This window comes from Pezoporus flaviventris, unplaced genomic scaffold (genome assembly GCF_033815535.1).
Source record: "Pezoporus flaviventris isolate CSIRO_AGI_PZ_B2104156 unplaced genomic scaffold, CSIRO_AGI_Pfla_v1 ptg000036l, whole genome shotgun sequence".
Lineage (NCBI taxonomy): Eukaryota > Metazoa > Chordata > Aves > Psittaciformes > Psittacidae > Pezoporus > Pezoporus flaviventris.
In genome coordinates, this window is record NW_026892584.1 from 3,382,395 (window position 1) to 3,401,440 (window position 19,046).

General features: G+C 37.5%; 1 protein-coding gene across 2 annotated transcripts; it reads left to right on the top strand.

The window, feature by feature from the left end:
- Positions 1 to 1,897: 1,897 nt before the first annotated feature.
- On the top strand, positions 1,898 to 9,451 carry GAL (galanin and GMAP prepropeptide). 2 transcript variants are annotated; one of them, XM_061462875.1, is made up of 6 exons: positions 1,898 to 2,027; positions 2,712 to 2,766; positions 3,749 to 3,820; positions 4,213 to 4,299; positions 7,418 to 7,495; positions 9,138 to 9,451. In XM_061462875.1, the coding sequence occupies exons 1-6, from the start codon at positions 1,947 to 1,949 to the stop codon at positions 9,188 to 9,190; spliced, it is 426 nt and encodes a 141-aa protein (XP_061318859.1). In that variant the 5' UTR covers positions 1,898 to 1,946; the 3' UTR covers positions 9,191 to 9,451. The 2 variants fall into 2 exon arrangements, with proteins under 2 accessions (XP_061318859.1, XP_061318860.1); XM_061462876.1 differs by lacking the exon at positions 3,749 to 3,820 and having other exon boundaries at positions 1,909 to 2,027.
- The last annotated feature ends 9,595 nt before the right edge of the window (positions 9,452 to 19,046 follow it).

A 19,046-nucleotide genomic window follows, 5' to 3' on the forward strand; every position in this document is an offset into this window, starting at 1 on the left:
ACAAGACGATGCAAGTATTGTAATGAAAAATAGGAATGAAAATTGCATGTTAAAATACAGTGTCTCAAATACTTTTTATGGGAACATGATGAACAAACTATGGTCAAAGATAACAGAATTAACACTTTTTCTGTATTATTGCTTGAATGCAAATTTTGGCATCTCGATATAACTTCTGTGGTTTTATTTGAATAAAACAAATAAAACACTCGGTGTCACGAAAGCTTCAAGTTTCAGAAATTACTTTTGGGGAGTTAAGAGCTGAAAGCCAGGCAATTTCATCCTGAAATGCATTTTTTGATAAGGTGAAGGAAAACAGTACTTTGCAAAATTACATTGCTATTCTCCAGATCTGTCTAGTCTGAAGGGTGAGGATCACGCAATGGCTGATGTAACAGCTTCGGCAAGTGCTAAAAAGCATCAAATGAAACCTGCAAATTTGAGCTTCCCATTTGTATATATTAGCATGTAAGAACCCTATAAAATAATCTTTATTTGAGCAGTTTTAGATTAGCGATTCAGGGACATGGCTAGATTACTACAACTGTACTGCTCCTGCCAAAAGAGAGTAAGAAACACAACTACAAGACAAGGCTTCTGCTTCCAGCTCGGATTATGAGCATTAGGATACATTGAATTAAAATATTGTTTGCTTTAAAGCTGGTGAATGATAGATGTATTGCACTGTTTAATAGCCACCTTGGCTCCGCATTAATGTAAAAGTTTGCAGTTAATCTGAAGCAGCTTCAGGAAAAGGAGCTGGAAGTATAACTTACGCTGTGCAACATCTGATGTTTTGCTTACTGAAAGATGAATATGAGAGGCTTGTGGTGAATAAACCCATTGGTTGCAAAGAAAATACAATTTGGCCTAGAAAAAAAGGGAACTAACATCGAAATCTCTGCCTTGCAATTTGATTTTGCACACCCTGGTGCCAGCTGCAACCACCACTCAGATAAGCAAACTGGTGAAACTTCACTGATTATGAATTAACAGACTGGGGCTAGTTTAATCACAGCCCCATCCCTACCCGTTCACATATAACATTAAAAAAAAGAAAAGAAAAAAGAAAGTATCTGAGCTACAAAGCACCATGGAAGTGCAACAACAGAGCTTTGACTCAACTCCTTTTGGTCTGATGCTAGAGTCAAAGGGATTTTAAGGGACTGTGAGGGGCCTGAACCAGAGGAGCTTCAGTGATCACAAACAGAGCAGGGGTGTGCGACATCCTCAGTATTCCCAAATGCAAAGCATAGACACGGAATCTTGTACGCCGGCGTCACAAGCAGATGTTTGTCTTCAGCTCTGCTTCCGTGCCCGAGTCTCTGAGAAGTGACCTGTATTCACTCTTATGCCTTCTGATGCCAACCCAAGCCCTGCTGAAGCTGCAGAAGGTGACAGCGCAGGCCAGGCTGCCCAGATGAGAGCTCCCCTCGCTGCTCACCAGCCTGCCCAAGGCTGCCGTAATCAGCCGTAATTGCCGGGGCTGTTATCTCCCTGCAGCCTGCGCCGCGCTCCCAAATACCGCTAATTGAATTGCTATAATGTTTGCCCTTCCTAATGCGGTGGGTTGGCGAGGGGAAGATGACCCAGGGGAGGCGGAGGACGGGGGGGTGGGCGGCTCTTGGCTCCCCTCCCACCCTCCGGGGGTGCCCCTCCTGCGCGGCCGCGCTGCAGCCCATAAAGCGCGGAGGGAGCCCTGGTCGAGAGTGTAGGTCCGCACCTGCGGACATGCAGTGAGCGATCATCCGCGGGACTGCAGCCCGGCGACCGCGGTGAGAAAAAGCCCTTGGCTCTCCAGATCAAGGTACTTCTCCTCGCGGCCTCTTTCCCAGTGGGAGTTTGGGTGCCAATTCGGCACCCGCTGCGGGGATGCTCGCAGTGCCCCGGGGGATCCAGGCAAAGCGGTATCTCGGACCGCTTGCTGTAACACTGTTTCTTTCCAGATGCAGAGGTGCACTAGTTTCCTGTTTCTGTCTTTAATCCTTTGTGCCACCCTGTCAGAAGCAATTGGACTGGTTTTCTCAGTAAGTACTAACTTCACCATTGGAGGTCCTTACCCATTGGGCAGCATCCGTGTCTCAGCTGTCAAATAACAGTAAACCTTGCAGTGATATACACTGTATTTTTATGTAGGGGTTAGACAGATGCAACACCTAAAAATGTTTTGAGTATAACAGATTTCTAGTTAAGAATTTGGGGATTTTTAAATACTAGCTCCCTTGTAAACAAGTAATATGGCTAAAGAGGAAAAGGAGTGCCTAGTTTATAGACCAAAATTGAATGAATGTCCCATCTGACTTGGAAAAGATGGTTCATGTATGGACTTTTTTAGAGACTGCTGTGTAAGTCCACACAACTAAAAGAAAATGTCGCTGTTTGTTAAGGTGATTATCGGGTAGTAATATAAACTTGGGGAGTAGAGTCTAAATTTCTGCCTCCAAAGTGTCATTTGCAGTTTCACTTACATGGTGTGAAATCTGCACACCACATGGTGTCAATAGCAGCATCATTGACTTAGGTGGGGAGAGGGCAAGAGTTCACAGTTTGCTTCAAGATTATTGGCTTATATTTTCTACAATATCTCTGTATTTGGAGCTTTCAGAAGATATTTTCTGCTACAAGAATGTCAATTAGAGTGCTGTCTGCTTTGTCTTCAGGAAGCACTGTGTAGTTCATGCAATAGCATACCTGCATTCTTTTTCTTTAAGGCAAAAGAAAAAAGGGGCTGGACTTTGAATAGCGCTGGTTACCTGCTTGGGCCACGTAAGTCAAGCACTTGTGTGCTTTTCTTAATTTCAAAATTCAGAAGTTTAGCTTTTTTCGTCCTTGTAAACCAGCTTACGTTGGTGTGCTGATTACTTTTCTATGAATACCGTAATTCCACCTAAACCTGCAAGACTGAAGAAACTAATTTCTGAGAACACTCATTTAGATGTTTATTGCATGTATCATAGAATTATCTTAGCCAACTCCTGTTTTTTCTAAAGCAGAGCTGTGCTGTGATGCTTTATATCCAGAAGCACATCTGGTCCCTCTTTGTGCTTCTGAAATGTATTTTTCATATAACAAATACCATCCCCCTTCCAAAGTGTTCTAGTGCCTTAGATGTGAAGGGAAGAATGACAAAATGTGGTATTTGGGGACTTCTCAAAATAATTCAGATTTCACCTTTAATTCTATTTGAAAATGGCTTTGCTGCCTGGCTTTTCTATACTACTCCCCCTCTCATCCTCCCAATTAAAGCACACCAAATTAAAACAATAACATACAAAATTGCAACTAAATATTAACAGTTCACTATGTGAAAAATAGTTACTGTACAAGGTTTTTAAAATACAGGAACACATTGATTTACAAAAATGGAGAATCACAAATGTAGATCATAAGAAAAGTGACATGCAGTGTTAAGCTGTCTCAAATATCTGTCCTTCTACCATTGTTTCTTGTTAATGTAATAGCATTCATTAGCGATGCTTCTATATTTTTCATTCTGTTATATATGACAAATACTACAGCTACCTTAAAAAAAAAATGCAAAGTCGTAGTAAATATCCCTAAAGTTAGCTAAAAAAAGCATTAATGCATTCTTAAACATATTAGAATCATAGAATGTGTCTGTAAATGTCTGAAAGTATATTTGCCCTGAAGCAGATCTAACAAAATTGGCAAACACACTGTGGGGAAATGTACTTGTCAAAATGCCATTTATCTAAGACTGGATAATAGGAATCATCCTTTGTTGCAGGTCGTATTGATCAGCTTTTACTGATAAACGAAATGCCCACTGCAAGGGGGAGAGAAGAGGCACCAGGGGCATGTAAGATAGTTTATGTGAATAACCTTCAAAAACTATCTGTAGTTTTCTTTTAAGCAGACTTACTGGCAACATTCTCTAAAACTAAAGGAAAGAGTAGCAAAAATAACTTCCCAAATTACACATGAATGTACAAAGCTACACTTCTTTTACAACTTCCTCTGAATTCAGTAATGGCTTCAGCAAGTGCATAGTACAGGACAGGGTCTGTAAGTCATGAATCATTAAAAAAATAACCTTTCTTCTGAGTTTGTTCTTTATTGATGCATTAATTGCTGCTTCACCATTTTGTGCATCAAAAGTCCCCATTCTGATCTTTGAAATCCGTGAAAAGTAAGCAATATATCAAAGGCTGTTGTTAAGTCAATTAACTCTTCTGATATTTTGTTTACCAGATGCAGTAGATAACCACAGATCTTTTAATGACAAACATGGTTTCACTGGCAAACGTGAAATACAGCCTGAGGAGGATATTAAAGCGGGTAACGAAATTCTGAAAGCTGGTATTTTTCATTTAGTTTGCATGTTTATTAATTTATTTACTGTTCTTGAGTTGATTGACTACCTAGGCACAAGGCTTTAACAGAAAACCTAATAACCACCTGAAAGGAGAAAAATGAAATTTGGCCATTCAGTGTGCTCTTTGTATGCGGTCATTGTTTAAGACATCTTGGTGCCTAGGGAAAAGTACAGTTATGTTGCTTTTAAAGTATAATAGATCATATTACTTTGAATAAACCTAGGGTTTTTTTTCATAAGTTCAAATAAGTATTTCAGATGTCACCCTAGATGTTTTTTTTCCACCAAAGTGAGCCACAAAGAAGTCTTCCAGTAAGAACAGCTATAGAAACTGCGAAGTTGTGTGTGTTGGGATTTATTTTTTTGGTGTCCCCCACACACACTTGAGAGCTGAAACCAGACTTCAAAGCTGCATGGCACATGTTGTAAGAGATCTCATTGCTTCAAAAAGTCAATGTTAAGTGCAATATTTTCTATACTTAAGCAAGATGGGTTATTTTCATCAAGAGATTGAGAACCTGGTCAAAACTGAAGTCAAGTCAACATAATGTTTTGAGGTTGCATGTATCAGAGTGTAATAAATGACAATGAAAAGGTTTTTTCATTGGTTCCGGGTTCATCATCCAAAGTTGGCCCTCTACAATAGATGCCTAGATTCCCTTAGGAAGAGAAGCTGACACTCTTAGGGTTTATTTTGACAACCTGCTCCAGAATAAGATCTAGAAAGTTCTGGAAAAAACAAACCCAGGTTATTTTTCCTAAGGAGAAAGCAAATCTGCTGCAGACCTCTAAAGTGGACTGGGATGAACCTCATCTTTAGACTGTTAAAGTGATCTGTTCCCCACTCAGCTGAAGAAAGCAGTGCTTACTTCAGTACTAGTGTGCTCATCACTGCACTAATGAGGGAAGACAAAGCCCCAGCCCCTGAGCTCTTACAGGCAATTTTAAATCCACCCAGCACAATGTAAATGTGTCTAATGCTAAATAAGTTCATAAATGAAAAGTGCTCAATTATAAATTTATGGTCATGATTACTTTGTAAGTAGAAGAGTAACACTAATGTATTTCCTAGTTGTTATATTCTCAGAATGACTGTCAATTTAGCTCCTAATTGTTACTTTCTCTGAACAGACTGTCAATTTTTTTCTGGTACATAGCTGCATAGTGGGGTTGTGTGTGTGGTGTTTTGGTGGCAGTTGATTTGTTTGTTGTTTTGGTGGTGGTGGTTTGGTGTTCTTCTTTTTAAGAGAAAAGGAAAGAAAAAGAAGATCCTACTTCAAACACTGGTGTAAAAGTAATACTTCGGCAGTCAGAAACAATGTGAAAGGAAGGCATTTGTAATCTAAGAGAGAAGTTCATGCAGCAGCATGTTGCCATTTGGGGGTATACTACGAGCTCCTTTACATGAATATGATTTTTAGGAGTTATGGAACTCTTTTTGCCAGGTACTCCTGCAACTCTAAAATTAGTGTGACCTGAAAATTCATATAAATGCCTCTGTTAAGAACATAATTTTAGATGCTCTTCTCTCATCGAAAGTTTTCTTAGAAGCTGAAGTTCATTATAGAGTACCTATCCAAAGGATATTTGAATATAAAACTTGGGTAAGGAACTCGGGATTCTTACTTTAATTGAAAAAGAAGAAATTTTATTAAGCTAAATTTTGCTGATTGCTTAAAAAAGTATCTTAACATGTTATTACTGCAAAAGAACTCATGAAAAGAATTGCATAGCTGTTTCTTTACTAGAACCTGCAAGTATCTATTCTGCTATGCAGAACTTAGGTCAATAGAGTATATAGAAATATTCATGTACGATATGCCTGAGTCGCTGAAGAAAAATATTCATCCAACAGATATGAATTGGTAAAAAATTCTGCGTCAGTAACCTACTAATATAAAGATTAGTCATAACAAAGATCCATAACAGCTTAGGTTGGGAATAAAAATTAAGGAAAGCTTCAAATACCACAAGTATTATCAACGTATGTAATAAGAGCATCTTTGTGTCAGTTCAAAGACTAGATTTCAAGACTTTTAGAAGCAAATTCCTTAAATAGATTCTTAAATGCTGATTCTCTGTGTACTGGAAACCTCTGTGTCCCTCACAGTTCCCCATCAATATTGTTTATTTGTGCTAGGCTTTTGACCTGTATGCCACTAGAGCCCTAAAAGCTTCCCTTCCATTATGGAAGCACTCCTCCTGCTGCAAAGTCAGTCTTTCAGACTTTTCTGAGATTAAACACGTTCTCTATGGTACTACCAAGGGATAGTATTTTCAGTGATGTAATAATGGAGTGTCAGCCAGATGCTTGTACCCGTCTGATCTGTATGTAGAGAACTAAAAATCTTATGGAAATTACCTCTTCTTTGTTCTTCAATATAGAACAATCATTCATCCTGCTGATAAAAAGCAAGATAACTTCCTCCTACCCTCTCTTCTTCATTTTCTTTTTTTCTTTTTTTAGTAGACACAGAAAGCATACTTCTCTACCTCCCAAAGTGCAATAACAAGCTCCCAGGGAGCTTGATAAACTGGGCCGTTTAAAAAACATCAAAAGGTCTACTCACATAGGATCAGAGGAGTATGTTGTATTAGATATAAAAACATACTTTTCTGAGCTTTTGGGCCACAATTCACTACTTTATTGTGAGTGGATTATTTCGAACAAAGTCAGACTATCCAAAGAACTTCTGTTCTGCGAAGCTGATGAATTTGCTTGCTGAATTTACCTTTCCCTTCAGTCTGAGGCTAGTGGACATTGAGGGAATAGAGAATAGAGGATAAATTTTCTGCAACTTAACTCATAAGGCCTTTAAGATCATGACCATTAAGGTGTCAAAGCAGCTCCTATGCAGCAATAGCATACAAAGCTGGGCAATTTCGATTCTGAGAATTACAGTTACCTACCTTTACGTGGCTTTACTCTTCCATGAAAGGAGGTGTTTAGTTAAGGATTTTAAGAAAAAAGAGACTTCAGATAGCTTTGTTTTGAGAGTACTCATAAACCCAGCCACAATGTCACATACAACAGATCTTTTTACCGTGCTAACATGAAGTAACAACCCATTTGTTTTATAGGGAACCTTGGAAGACCACTGGCTGATGAAAGTATTGTGCGCACAATAATTGAATTTTTGACTTACTTGCATCTTAAAGGTTAGTGAGTATCTTTTTAATCTTTCTCACTTTCTGGTGTGAAACTTAACTGGAAAGATATTCTTATCCTTGAAAGTACATGTCTGCTACAGATTTGAGTGTGCAAGACTTAGAGCAGAATCTCTCGAGGCAGCAAGGAACTGTCAATTCCAGTTTAGTGCGCTTAGGAATAGGCCTGATTTAAAGAGTGCATGTGGTCTTGCCAATCTGCAGGTCAATGAATACCCAATAGAGCAGGGTTCTAATATCACTTAATTTACTCTGGGCACTGTGAAAATAATAACAGCTACCACTAAAATTGTGTGGACTCAGCTTTTAGAAGAGTTGAAAACAAACTAAATACAGACTGATTACATGGGAGTTAGTATAAATCAATTCAATAAGACTTCAGTTTAATGCCAAGAACAGTTGGTTGAAATTCTGAAACACTTGCTGGTGGCAAAAGAAATACAGCTCCCTTTCACATGTGCTCTGCAATAAAATCACATCATGAAATTGCTACAATGGTAAGCTCAGTGTTGGCAAACAGCTCAAAATGCTGCTAGTAAAAACCCTGTGGAGTCTCAAAATTGTGACAAAAATTGTAAAAATGAGTTTACAGCTGTAAAAGAATGGTATATACTTTATTATAGCATTACATGAAAAAGAAATCTGGCTGCTCCCGAGTTGTCATTATTTTTTATTTGAAACAAAGCTAAACTCAAACAAAAGTCTGAGCTTCAGACAGCTCTGAAACTGTCTACAAAATAGTCAAAAATATAATATAAACTTGCAAAGAAAATAACAGAATGGAAGAAATACAAATTGCTTATTCCCTGTGACAAATGAATAAAAAAAGTTGTAACAATTCCCTGCTTAGGATAGTAATGACAAACAGCTGTCTTTATTAGGGAAAGATGGTATTATTATTTGGCTTACTAAATAACAGAATGTCCAGATTATATAAAATGGCTTTTCCGTGAGATATTTCTTGTATTCCCAGGTTTCAAAAGACACAGAATGTTGTATTATCCCTTAACAATATTTATTAGCAAGACCCAGTACTAACTCTTCCACAAAAGCAGAACTGTAGATTTAGGAGGTAAAAAACCAAGCTTTATTATGGTAGAGATGCTTTAATATTTTTGCTCAAATGAAACTTTACTACATTAGATATATTAGTTATGTTCCTTTGAGGGGAGGGGATAAACTCCCACTAACAGCATTCAGAATCGGGAATGCTTTTTGATCTGCACGATGAAGTGAACATTTTAGCTGCTAAGAAGTACTTTGGTGATAACTAAAAGTGGCCTTCAGCTCTCGCTCTTAAAAATCGTTCCCTCAAGCTTTAAAGCTGGAGCAGGCTGTAGGATGGCAGGCATAACTGGATAACATTAAACTTTTAAAATGCTGTCATTCTGTCATTGCTGTATCTAAAAAGGTGAAATTATATCAGGATATAATTATCAGATTATAAATTATTAACATAAAAAACCCAATGGTTTATACATTAAAATACAAAAAGTTCAAGGATTTGCCTCTTATAGTTGAGAAGAAAAACACGAATGTGTATCCTACTGAAATTGTATTTCATTATTTAATTGCCAAGATTAATATGCATACTTACGTATGTGCTACTACTTTTATTTTTCCCTTTTTGCAGAGGTGGGAGCACGTGACGAGCTACCTTCACCAGAGGAAACAAACCAGACTTGAAGAATGTGGTTTTGTTTTGTTGTAGTATAGATTTAGGTTGAATTTTAAGCAGAAGATCCAAAGGAGAGAAAGAGGAGAAATATTGTTTGCATTAATCTGATCAGTTGTAAATGGCATTCTGCCTTCTGTTTTGTTTGTTTGTGTCTCTGTTTGCTTCTCACACACCCCCCACCTTTACCCCCTGTAAAGTTATATTGTGAAATTTTTCCTTGGTATGTTTTTTCTGTAGGGAAATGCTAAAATAAAAGTAAAGAGCAACTACATTGTTTTATTTTAAAATTGAATACATACCATATATCATATACAAAGCCCAGGTTAAATTAATAGATTTACACAAAATTTATGTGTAGGACTTCTATTTCTATGTCACCAAGAATACTGGGTCTGTGTTCATTAATGAAGAAACTCTTCAGTCCACTCTAAGATTAAAAAAAATGTTTTATGAGATGCTTTGGTCTGAGTCCAGCAGTCAGTTGGATACATGCTTAATCCATACAAAAAAGCTAGGCCCATATATAATAGCTGTCGCATTAAGGATGAGGAAAGTTTTGAGAGGATACCGAATGTAAGCTTTTTCACATGCAGGTGACTTTCATTGTATTCATAGTGCAATGAAATATCATCTTTTTTAAAATGCTGCTATGCATTGGAGTGCACAGACTGACAAGTCTTTAAGAACTTTATTACATAATCTCACATTTAGCATAGCGCAATACATTCTAGTTGCCAAATTGCTAATGTCTAATTTGAACCCCCAAGGTTATTTCACTGTTTCAGTCAGCCTGCATTCTTCTTGTCATCACTCATCACCTGAACTAATGTCTGCTGTTCACTTTCCAAGATGTACAAAATATTCTTTTCATCAGACCCAATGAGATTTTGAACAAGCCCTTCAGACAAGGTTTCACTAAACTTGATTTGCTTGGTTTGGATTTATTCTTTTTTTCCGTGATACAGAAATGTGCACTGTGAATACCACATGTGCTGCCTGTTCAGCATTATTTAGTAAATTTATGGGCTTCAAAAAATGTGAAAACAAAAGTAGAGTCAAACTTCTCTGCATTAGTAGAGTTCAGTAATTCCTAATGCTCATTTTCAGTACTAATGTCCACATTTCCCACCATAATCTTGAAGCAGAGCTCACTAAAATAGAGAGGCATTCTTTTCATTGATTTCCTTGGACTTTCCTTCATTGACTGCTCAGTACTAGTATCCATTTGCAAAACTCAATAGCAAGCCATCTTTCTATGGCAAAGCAGCTGAATCTATGATCAAATAAAAAGAACAAAATCTTAGCATTGAATTTTTTTTCTGTTGAAATAAGAAATTAAGTTTTAAATTAGAAAACAGTTATTAGTTAAATCAAATTAGCATATTACCAGCTTGTTAAAGTTGAAACCTAAATTAGAATGCTGTTAGCTCATTATAGCTGGAATAGTCTTGTTAGCGTATCTATTTGAAATTATGATATTTGAGATTGAAATACTGAAAACTCAAAGGATCGAGTTCCTTGGAAAATTTGCATCACTGTCTAAGCAGGGAGGACCAAAAGCTCTTACTCATTGTGCTGCAGTGCTGAAGGCATACATTATAAAACCCACAAAGGATCATTATAATCTAATTATTAAAGGCAGTCCTTATCCTTTCAGTTAATAATTAGGGCATTCAAACACATACTAGTAATATTCCAGAATACATAGAGGGGTAAAATTTTCAGATTGTTTCTTCATCCTTTAGAGCTGTTTGCAAAAACAAAGGAGCAAAAAACAATAAAGGGGCGTTCTAGATCAATTTCTGTAACAGTTTTATTGTATTAACATTCTTATTTATCTAAAACATGTCTTACATCACTACATCTCAGACCCACATTCTTCAAATATTTGGAATATCTCCATAATCAGCCTCTCAAACACCTGGTAAAGGATGGCCTTTAAACCACAACTTGAAATCAATTAGTTTCCACAGGAAGAGACAATAAAAGGATGTCATAAGTTCCAGTTAAAAAAAAAAAAAATAAAAATTTCCCTAACCCTTTCCTCTCTATGATTTTATTTTCTCATTTCCATACACTGAATCCTTTTTCGTGTAGGATTAGATGAAACACACATCTGCACCGAAGACTAAAGCCAAAGTCTAAAAAATGAGCCAAACTTTGTTACAGTGTTTACCAGAATTAAAATGACTCCGCGTGCAAATTTAACTCTGACAATGAACAGGAGGCTTGCATGATGCTGAGTGACTGGACAGCAAAATGGCAGATGAAATTGAATGCTGATGCAAGCAATGTATATACACAAACAACTCTGATTTTGCATGCACAAAATGATGGCCTGAATTATCTCCGAAAAAATAGCTTAGACTCCTGGTACATGGTCCTCTAAATGATGTCATTTTAAACGTAAGCAGCAGCTAGAAAGGCAGATGAAATGTCAGGAATTATAATGAAAGTAACCAAAGCCAAACCAGAAAATATCATTATGCCACTGTTCCCAATGCTGATACCAGCTGCAGTTTGCTCATTGCAAAAATGATAACCACTGCAGAATCAGAAAAGCTGTGGAGAGAAGTGATAAATATCTTCAGCAACAGGGAACAACTTCTATACACAGAGAGAGACTAAACATATTGAAACTTTAGCTGGCAAGAGACTAGTAAGGAGAGAGATGACGAGTCTTAGATGTGGTAAAAGTGCTTAGCAAAATTCACTACTTTTTGTGACCAGGGATTTAGTGACAAAGTAATAATTTAAAACTCCACCTTCAGAAAAATAAGTTGTTTTCCATACATGTCATGATGAAATTGTGGCGCTGACAGGCACAGGACATTGTGGAGGCCACAGGTTCTGAAAGGAAACAAACAGTTCTATTCACGGAAGAAAAGTCCTTTGAGGTCCAAATGAAACCACTACCTCAAAAAATTTGATTAATAGTTTCTTAGAACACGTTATGGACATGTGCACGCAGAGCTATAAAACAACCTAATCCATAATTCAGGAATAAATTAAATAGGGCTTCATCTACACAGCATCTAATGCCAACTTACAAAAGAAACTTGGAAATCACACATTTTGGGGTAAAACAGAAAAAGAATATTCCCTATAACCAAAAAGGTATAATTTCATACAGTGCTTCATCTCTCAGGAAGTCTCACTACAACTTGTCTAAATGAAGATCAGTGCAGTGTAAAAAAGGAAATTTCTGGCGGCACAGCCAACATCAGTCTATTCAGATTAGGAAGTCATTAAGCAGATGACAGGATACATGTATTTTCCCACCTGTCTACTCATGTAAAGGTCAGAATGCAAATTAGCATAGAAAAATTAGCTAGAACTCAGAATACTGAAAATGTCTGAGGAGGCTTGATAATGGGTTTGACATAATTCTTTATTATTAATTTTGTGAGGACTGAGCATGATAGGGACCAACCACAGAAACCTGCAACTCACAGATTGCTCTGTTACTCAGATTCAGTAGCTGGGTATACAGATGTCAGTTGTTACGAGTTTTAATACCTCAGAGCATAGGGTTTTTGACAATTCATGTGCCACACTTGGCAACTCCCAGAAATGAGCTTTAAAAAGCCAGAGTTGAGCTGCAGAGGAGAATTAATCTCATTGCTTGCAAAGCACTACATTATTCCTAAATATTGATCAAATTCTCCTGAGATTCAAGTTGTGTATGTTCTGTCATCCGTGGTATATCTAATTAAATTGATGTCCATGGATTCTCCACTAATTAAGTACATATAAATCATACAGCCTGAGTGCTGGAAGACTTGAATCTCATATGGAATATCTGTCTGAGGGGACATTCTAAAATGCCAAAATACAACCTATCTCAAATCAAGATAAAATGTTCCATTCCTTTTGCATATTTTTTTTCCTTCAGTACTGTACCTAATATAAATATTGACTATTTACCACTTACACTTAAATAATTAATTCAGAACAGATTGTTTCTATCATTTCCCCTTCAGAATGTTTATGAAGTCATATGATTCCTTGAAATTATACTCTTATTTCATAAAAAATCATTCTATTGGAAAATAATTGATCTGATTTATGAATATTATTACTATTATTTACATGTATCAATATTAAAGGTGGTATTTCTTGACACGATTAAAAACTGAGGCTCTGATTACTTACTTCAATATGAGTTCCTATGTCATATTAGTAGAATGAGTATTTTTTGTTTACTTTTTATTCGGATGTCAGTGTAGGGGAATAACATCCTGCTTCCCTAAGCTCTTCAGTTTCTTATGGCTGTGCTATTTCTGTAGAACTCCTAATCTAAAAGATAGTAGATACAGGAATCGTTAGCTTTCTGGTGGTTTTCGCATCTACTGTTCTCTGCAGCTCTTAAAACACTACTCAAAGGAGTCTACAAAGATTTGTGTGAGAATTTTATGCACCTCTTCTGCAAATCAGTGTTTGGGGACACATATCGGGTAACTGTTTATGGCACTGTTCACAGGAGCTCTAGGCACTTGAACGTTAGTTCTGCTAAGCGAAGACCTTAATCACCTTCTCTCTCCACTAGCTGCAGAGTGTGCCTTGGCCCCCAGTCCAGAGTAACCATTTAAATTCATTGGCAGAATGAACCTAGGCCCTAAGATGTAGAGGACCAATAGGAACAGACTGGAAAAATAACCGTGATTATACAGCTAAGCATTACATTTTTGCACCACTTTACAATACACGGTTTTGCAAATTGTGCCTGCTTGGCTTTCATCCTGGTCACCTACTTAGTCACAGCTCTCCAAAGACAACATATGAGTGTCAAATCCTGACCTAGGAAACTCAGTCTAGTGGTAGCAATGACCTTAAAAGTAGGTTTAATTCCATCAGTTAAGAACCGACTTCATCCAGTGGAGCAGCGTTATTAAAAAAACCCTCATTTTAATAAATCTCAGATCTGAACATAATTTCAGAATCGAAAGCTATGGCTGTGCTCATTTCATAAACAACACTCCCCCTGCCTGCTGCAAAGTGCATTCTTCATTAAATCCTTCTGTCACTTTGGGCCTTCAGAACAATGTAGCGATTCTAGCTATAAAAGAAATGATGAAATGATACTGTGTCTGTGTATTATTTAGAAGTATCCCCACACCTGTGAAATCTTCATTAATTTTATGTACTTCAAACTATATAGCACCTTTAAACAAATATATTTACATTATTCTCTGCCTTTTGGTCCATTTTCATTTGAATTCCTTTTTCAGAGCCCATTATAGCCAGTACTTTCCCTCTCACCACAGCCCTCAAACATATGTTTCCAAAACTCAGTTTGATTAAACATAATAGTTCAGTTGTGTTAATCATTATTTTGGTATTCTTCTTCCCACTGTAGCTGTCTGTTAGCATAAAACACAGTAATTACCAAAAATACATATTTGTGACAGTGTTGACAAGCCAGATATTCATGGCTGGGTAAAAGGAAGCAGATATAATACATTTTTTCCTTTTATGATCTGTAGTAGGTATTACTCATTTACATTATTCTTTACCTCAGACAGAAAGAATGTTTTCCACTATGGAAAAAAAAAAACCACCAAAAAAACCCCCCCAAACCCCCCAAAGCTCCCCCCCCAATAAAATAAAACAATTTTTACCACATTACCTTTTGTGAACTCAGTGAAATCACACCTGTGGACAGACTTGAGGTACATTTTTCAGAAGAATCAAAGCAATAAAGGATTCTACTCCCCTGTTTTCAAGAGCGATTCAAAGTCAGATTTTTTGGAGGCATGAATTTGAGATGCAGAACACGCTTTTCTGGACTTAGGGGAAGAGAGGTCAGCTGCTGACCGACCAAAAAGATTTGAAATTTTAATTACTTACATGCAATCTCAACCATTATTAAAGCAAGAAATTGTGTGCTCTTATAAATCCAACTTGATACCAATAGGAACCCTAGGATGCCAAAATACATTCAAAAACCTGACCCTTTATAAGTGAAAGCCTGGAGAACACTACTAACTTGAGCTATCAAAAGTTGGTCTTACTATTAGTTTACATATATCTAAGCAGAAATGTGATGTTAGCAGCAAATAAAATGATCTTGCCAACACCTCAAGGACAAAAACCTCCTAGCAAAATGTCAGGGTAAACACATAGCAAAATTGTCATTACAAGCTCTGAGCCCACCTGTAACATGGGTCATACCTTCTGCTTCCACAACATAGAATGCCTTGCACTCTCAAATACAGTCAGCCAAGCGGGCTTTGGCTGCATGAATTTTCTCCCTATAGTGTCAGTGTCTCTGTTGCTCCTGTCTCACCCGTCCTTTCTTCCAATGCCCATAAACTTTCCCACCTAAGTTCAAGAGGAAGATCCCTGCTCAGCCAAGCCAGGGTTCTGCTCCACTTGCTTGGTAGCTAACTGCTGAGGAGCTAGAACGCCAATGGCTGGAATGCTACAAACTAAAATAATGTGCTGAGTTCTGGGAAACAGCATGGATTTATACCAGTTGAAAAGCAAGTGTTAAGAGGTAATGTAAGAGAAGATGTTTTGTTCAAACAGCTGTTAAACAGAATGATTTCATACTGCTACCTGAATTATTTGTCCCTTTGGGTTTTTAGTCTCAACAGAGGCAAGCCCCTATAGCTGGAATTGGAAGTTACACCATGCTGCCAGGATTTTGGGAATCCACAGGTGGCCACGCTTGTGGTTTCTGGGTATCTTTTTCAATGACAAAGCTACATATAATCTTTAAACTGCAGCATTTGGAAGTAAGTGTGTATCAGCAGGGACTTAACTTCGTGCTGACCTTGGGGCCAACGATTTCTTTTTAAGTTAGCAGAGAAGAGAGAGCTTGAAGATTGATGCTGGTGTTGGTGGGAGATACATAATACAGCTACTAAAGTTGTGTCAACAGGAATTTTCTATGGCTCTAACACAAGTAAGAAGTTAGCCCCTGGTAACTCTTTCTTGTAGCTTTGGTAGCCTTATCTTTATTAATTTATACAAGAAAAGAAAGACAGAAGAAATCTATGGAAGGATTCTAGGCAAAACTTTTTTCATTCAGAAGCCAGTTCTTACATAACAGGAAATTATTCTGTCACTGCATCCTTTCCCAACACACACACTATCAAGCTAACCAATCTACCAAAGAAATGCCAAGAATTCCTCACAGAGGGACTTCTTTTACCACTTTTAAATCCAATAATTCTTCAGCTCATAAACTGTTCATCAGGAAAGGAACTCGAGAGTTCGTCTAAATTATTCTCCAAGATCAGTTGCTTATAACCATATCTCAAGAGAGCCAGTTTGTAAGACCTCCAGTGTTAAAGTCTGCACAATCCCTCCAACAAACCAGCCCGTGTTTCTGATTAGAAAGCATTTCCTGGTACAGAACTGAAATTTTCTTTCTGCCTTTCTACCAAACACTTATTTTAGCGACCACAGACATGAGAAGGTTGGATGGAGCTTTTGGAATCCTGGTCTAGTGGAAGGTGTCCCAAGCCATGGCAGGGGATTGGAACTGGATGAGCTTTGAGGTCCATTCCAGTCCAAACTGTTCTGATATTCTGTGAGGATTCTCTGAATAATTTTTCCCTTTGCTGTTACTGAACACTCGGAATGTCTCCAGACAGTTACTATGCCCTTTCTTACAACCCTTTTGGATTCTTTTCCTAAAGGTAAACAACCACAACATGCTAAACTTTGGGGAAAACATGGTAAGGGGTTCCAGAAGAAAAGGTTCAAGCATTTGCAGAATCAAGATTTAAGGCCTTTTTTATATTTTTTTTTTCTGTTAAAGAAATGGTTTTGATTTTCGAATAATACACAGAACATGTAAGGGTTGCTTGTTCTTTATTCTTTCATTCTCTTATTTTTGTGCAGCCAGATGAAAGCAAAGGATAACTATGAAGCAGAGAAGGCTGTCAATTTAGGAGGCTGCAGTATACCAAGCCCTACTCTTCTTGAGTTCAATAATAGATGGCCTAAATGGCCACAAGGTGGTAATAGCGCTCCACATGAAAACGCTAAAGAGTGCTTAACAGAATAGCTTTAAAGACATGCAAATGTCTGATTTACCTAGAGTTGTAATTGCAAAGAACAGTAGTTGCTTTAGAAAACAGGAAGAAACAGGAGAAGAGAACCAATAAAACACTGTGTACTGACCAACAGAGAGAAATGCAGTGACTAAGTGATACATACCCACTGTATGTTGTTATTTTAAAAACATCCTTCTATTAGTATGACAAAAATTAAGGACATAAGTCAGGTAATAAAACCCACAAGAGTCTTGTGCAGTGGTTGTCTGGATGCTTTACCATTGTTTTAATGAGAAATAATGGGGGAAAAAACTCCTGTTTTACACTATCAATAGGAAAAATTAGTGTAGTCCACTCTCTAGAAAACAATCTTGTCAAGAAGTTATAGGGCAGCTTCTGAGGTATATCTTTCTGTTAGTGCAAATCTCAAAGTGCAAATATATTTTTCTTATAAATATCTCATCGAGGGACTGGGTGAGAATGTTCCCCATTTTTAGTTATTTGAGGGAACTTCTGTACCTTGCTAGTCAGCGCACCAGCTTAAATACAGACAAATAAATTACATAGAGAAAATAAAAATCCTCCCACAAAAAACAATCCCAGGCTGCATCTAAACAGCAGAATGTGGGGTTGGTGACTTGAATGAGACAGGGAAAATCTGGATTTAGGCATAACTTTTTATGACAGTCAGACCTTTGGCACTTGTTCTGTGGATTCTGTGACTTATTGTTCTCTACACTAAGGATTCCTAGATTTACTTTTGTGGACTAACAACATGGACTTTGACAGAAGTTCAAAGCTGAATATTTGCAATAAAAGGCTTCAGTTTCAGGGACCCAGTTTGCACACACCGCTCTCTGGTAAGCACTGATCTGCAAGAAGGTTTGGGGATGGGGATAGTTTTCAAAGGGAATTATTATAGCTACCTCCAAGACATACTGAGATAAACAACATTAAAAAAAGAAGGATTTTTTTTTGAAGGTACAAAAACCAGAGATATCTGCAAGAAAGGATATCCCAGTATGGACATATTTGTATTTCTTCGAAGTGTTAGTTCAGGAGCAGGATGAGTGAAATAAGGAGATAAGACAGATGTGATGTTCCTGCAGACTCCTATGCTGAACGTCTGTCCCAACTAAACCTAGCATTACTTTCCCATCTGCAGGAAGTGGTTTTGACTCATTACCTTGGGAAAAAGAGGGCTGAAAGAATTTGGGCGCTAAAAGTGCCTTTAAATCCTTTCTCAAAAAATGAGTTACAAGTAACAGTAACATGATACTGGTAAATGTAAACAAGATGGCCACAGTATGAACACCACTTTGGGTATGATACATAATTGTACTTAAAAAGGAATTATGAGCTTTGAAAATGAAGACACAAAAATAATATGGCCCACTGCATTAGTAAGCACTGTACCATTGAGCAACCTGGTCTAGTGCAAGGTGCCCCTGCCTGTGGCAGTGGGCTGGAACTGGATGAGCTCTGAAAGCCCTCCCAACCTAAACCATTCTATGATGATTCTATGATGTTTATAATTCACCCAAATAACTACCTAAAACAAGCAGAAAATGTGCAGCTGAGACCTGAAATTTCATTCAAGTGCTGGATCACTGATCACTTCAATGTAAATCTAGAGCTAAATTTCCCTACTAGCCAGAAGCAGAAACTATTGTTTGACACTGACGTCTTTCTAAACAATCCTTTTTCTAGTACCCCATTGATGGCAGTATTTGGTGTCTGTAAAACAAGTTAGGGCTACTCATCAAATGTAAAGAATCATAGCCACAACTGTCATACATAGGTCTCAGAAAAGGCAATCTCAGGACAGAGTCCAAAGAAGAAGAAAGGATCAAGA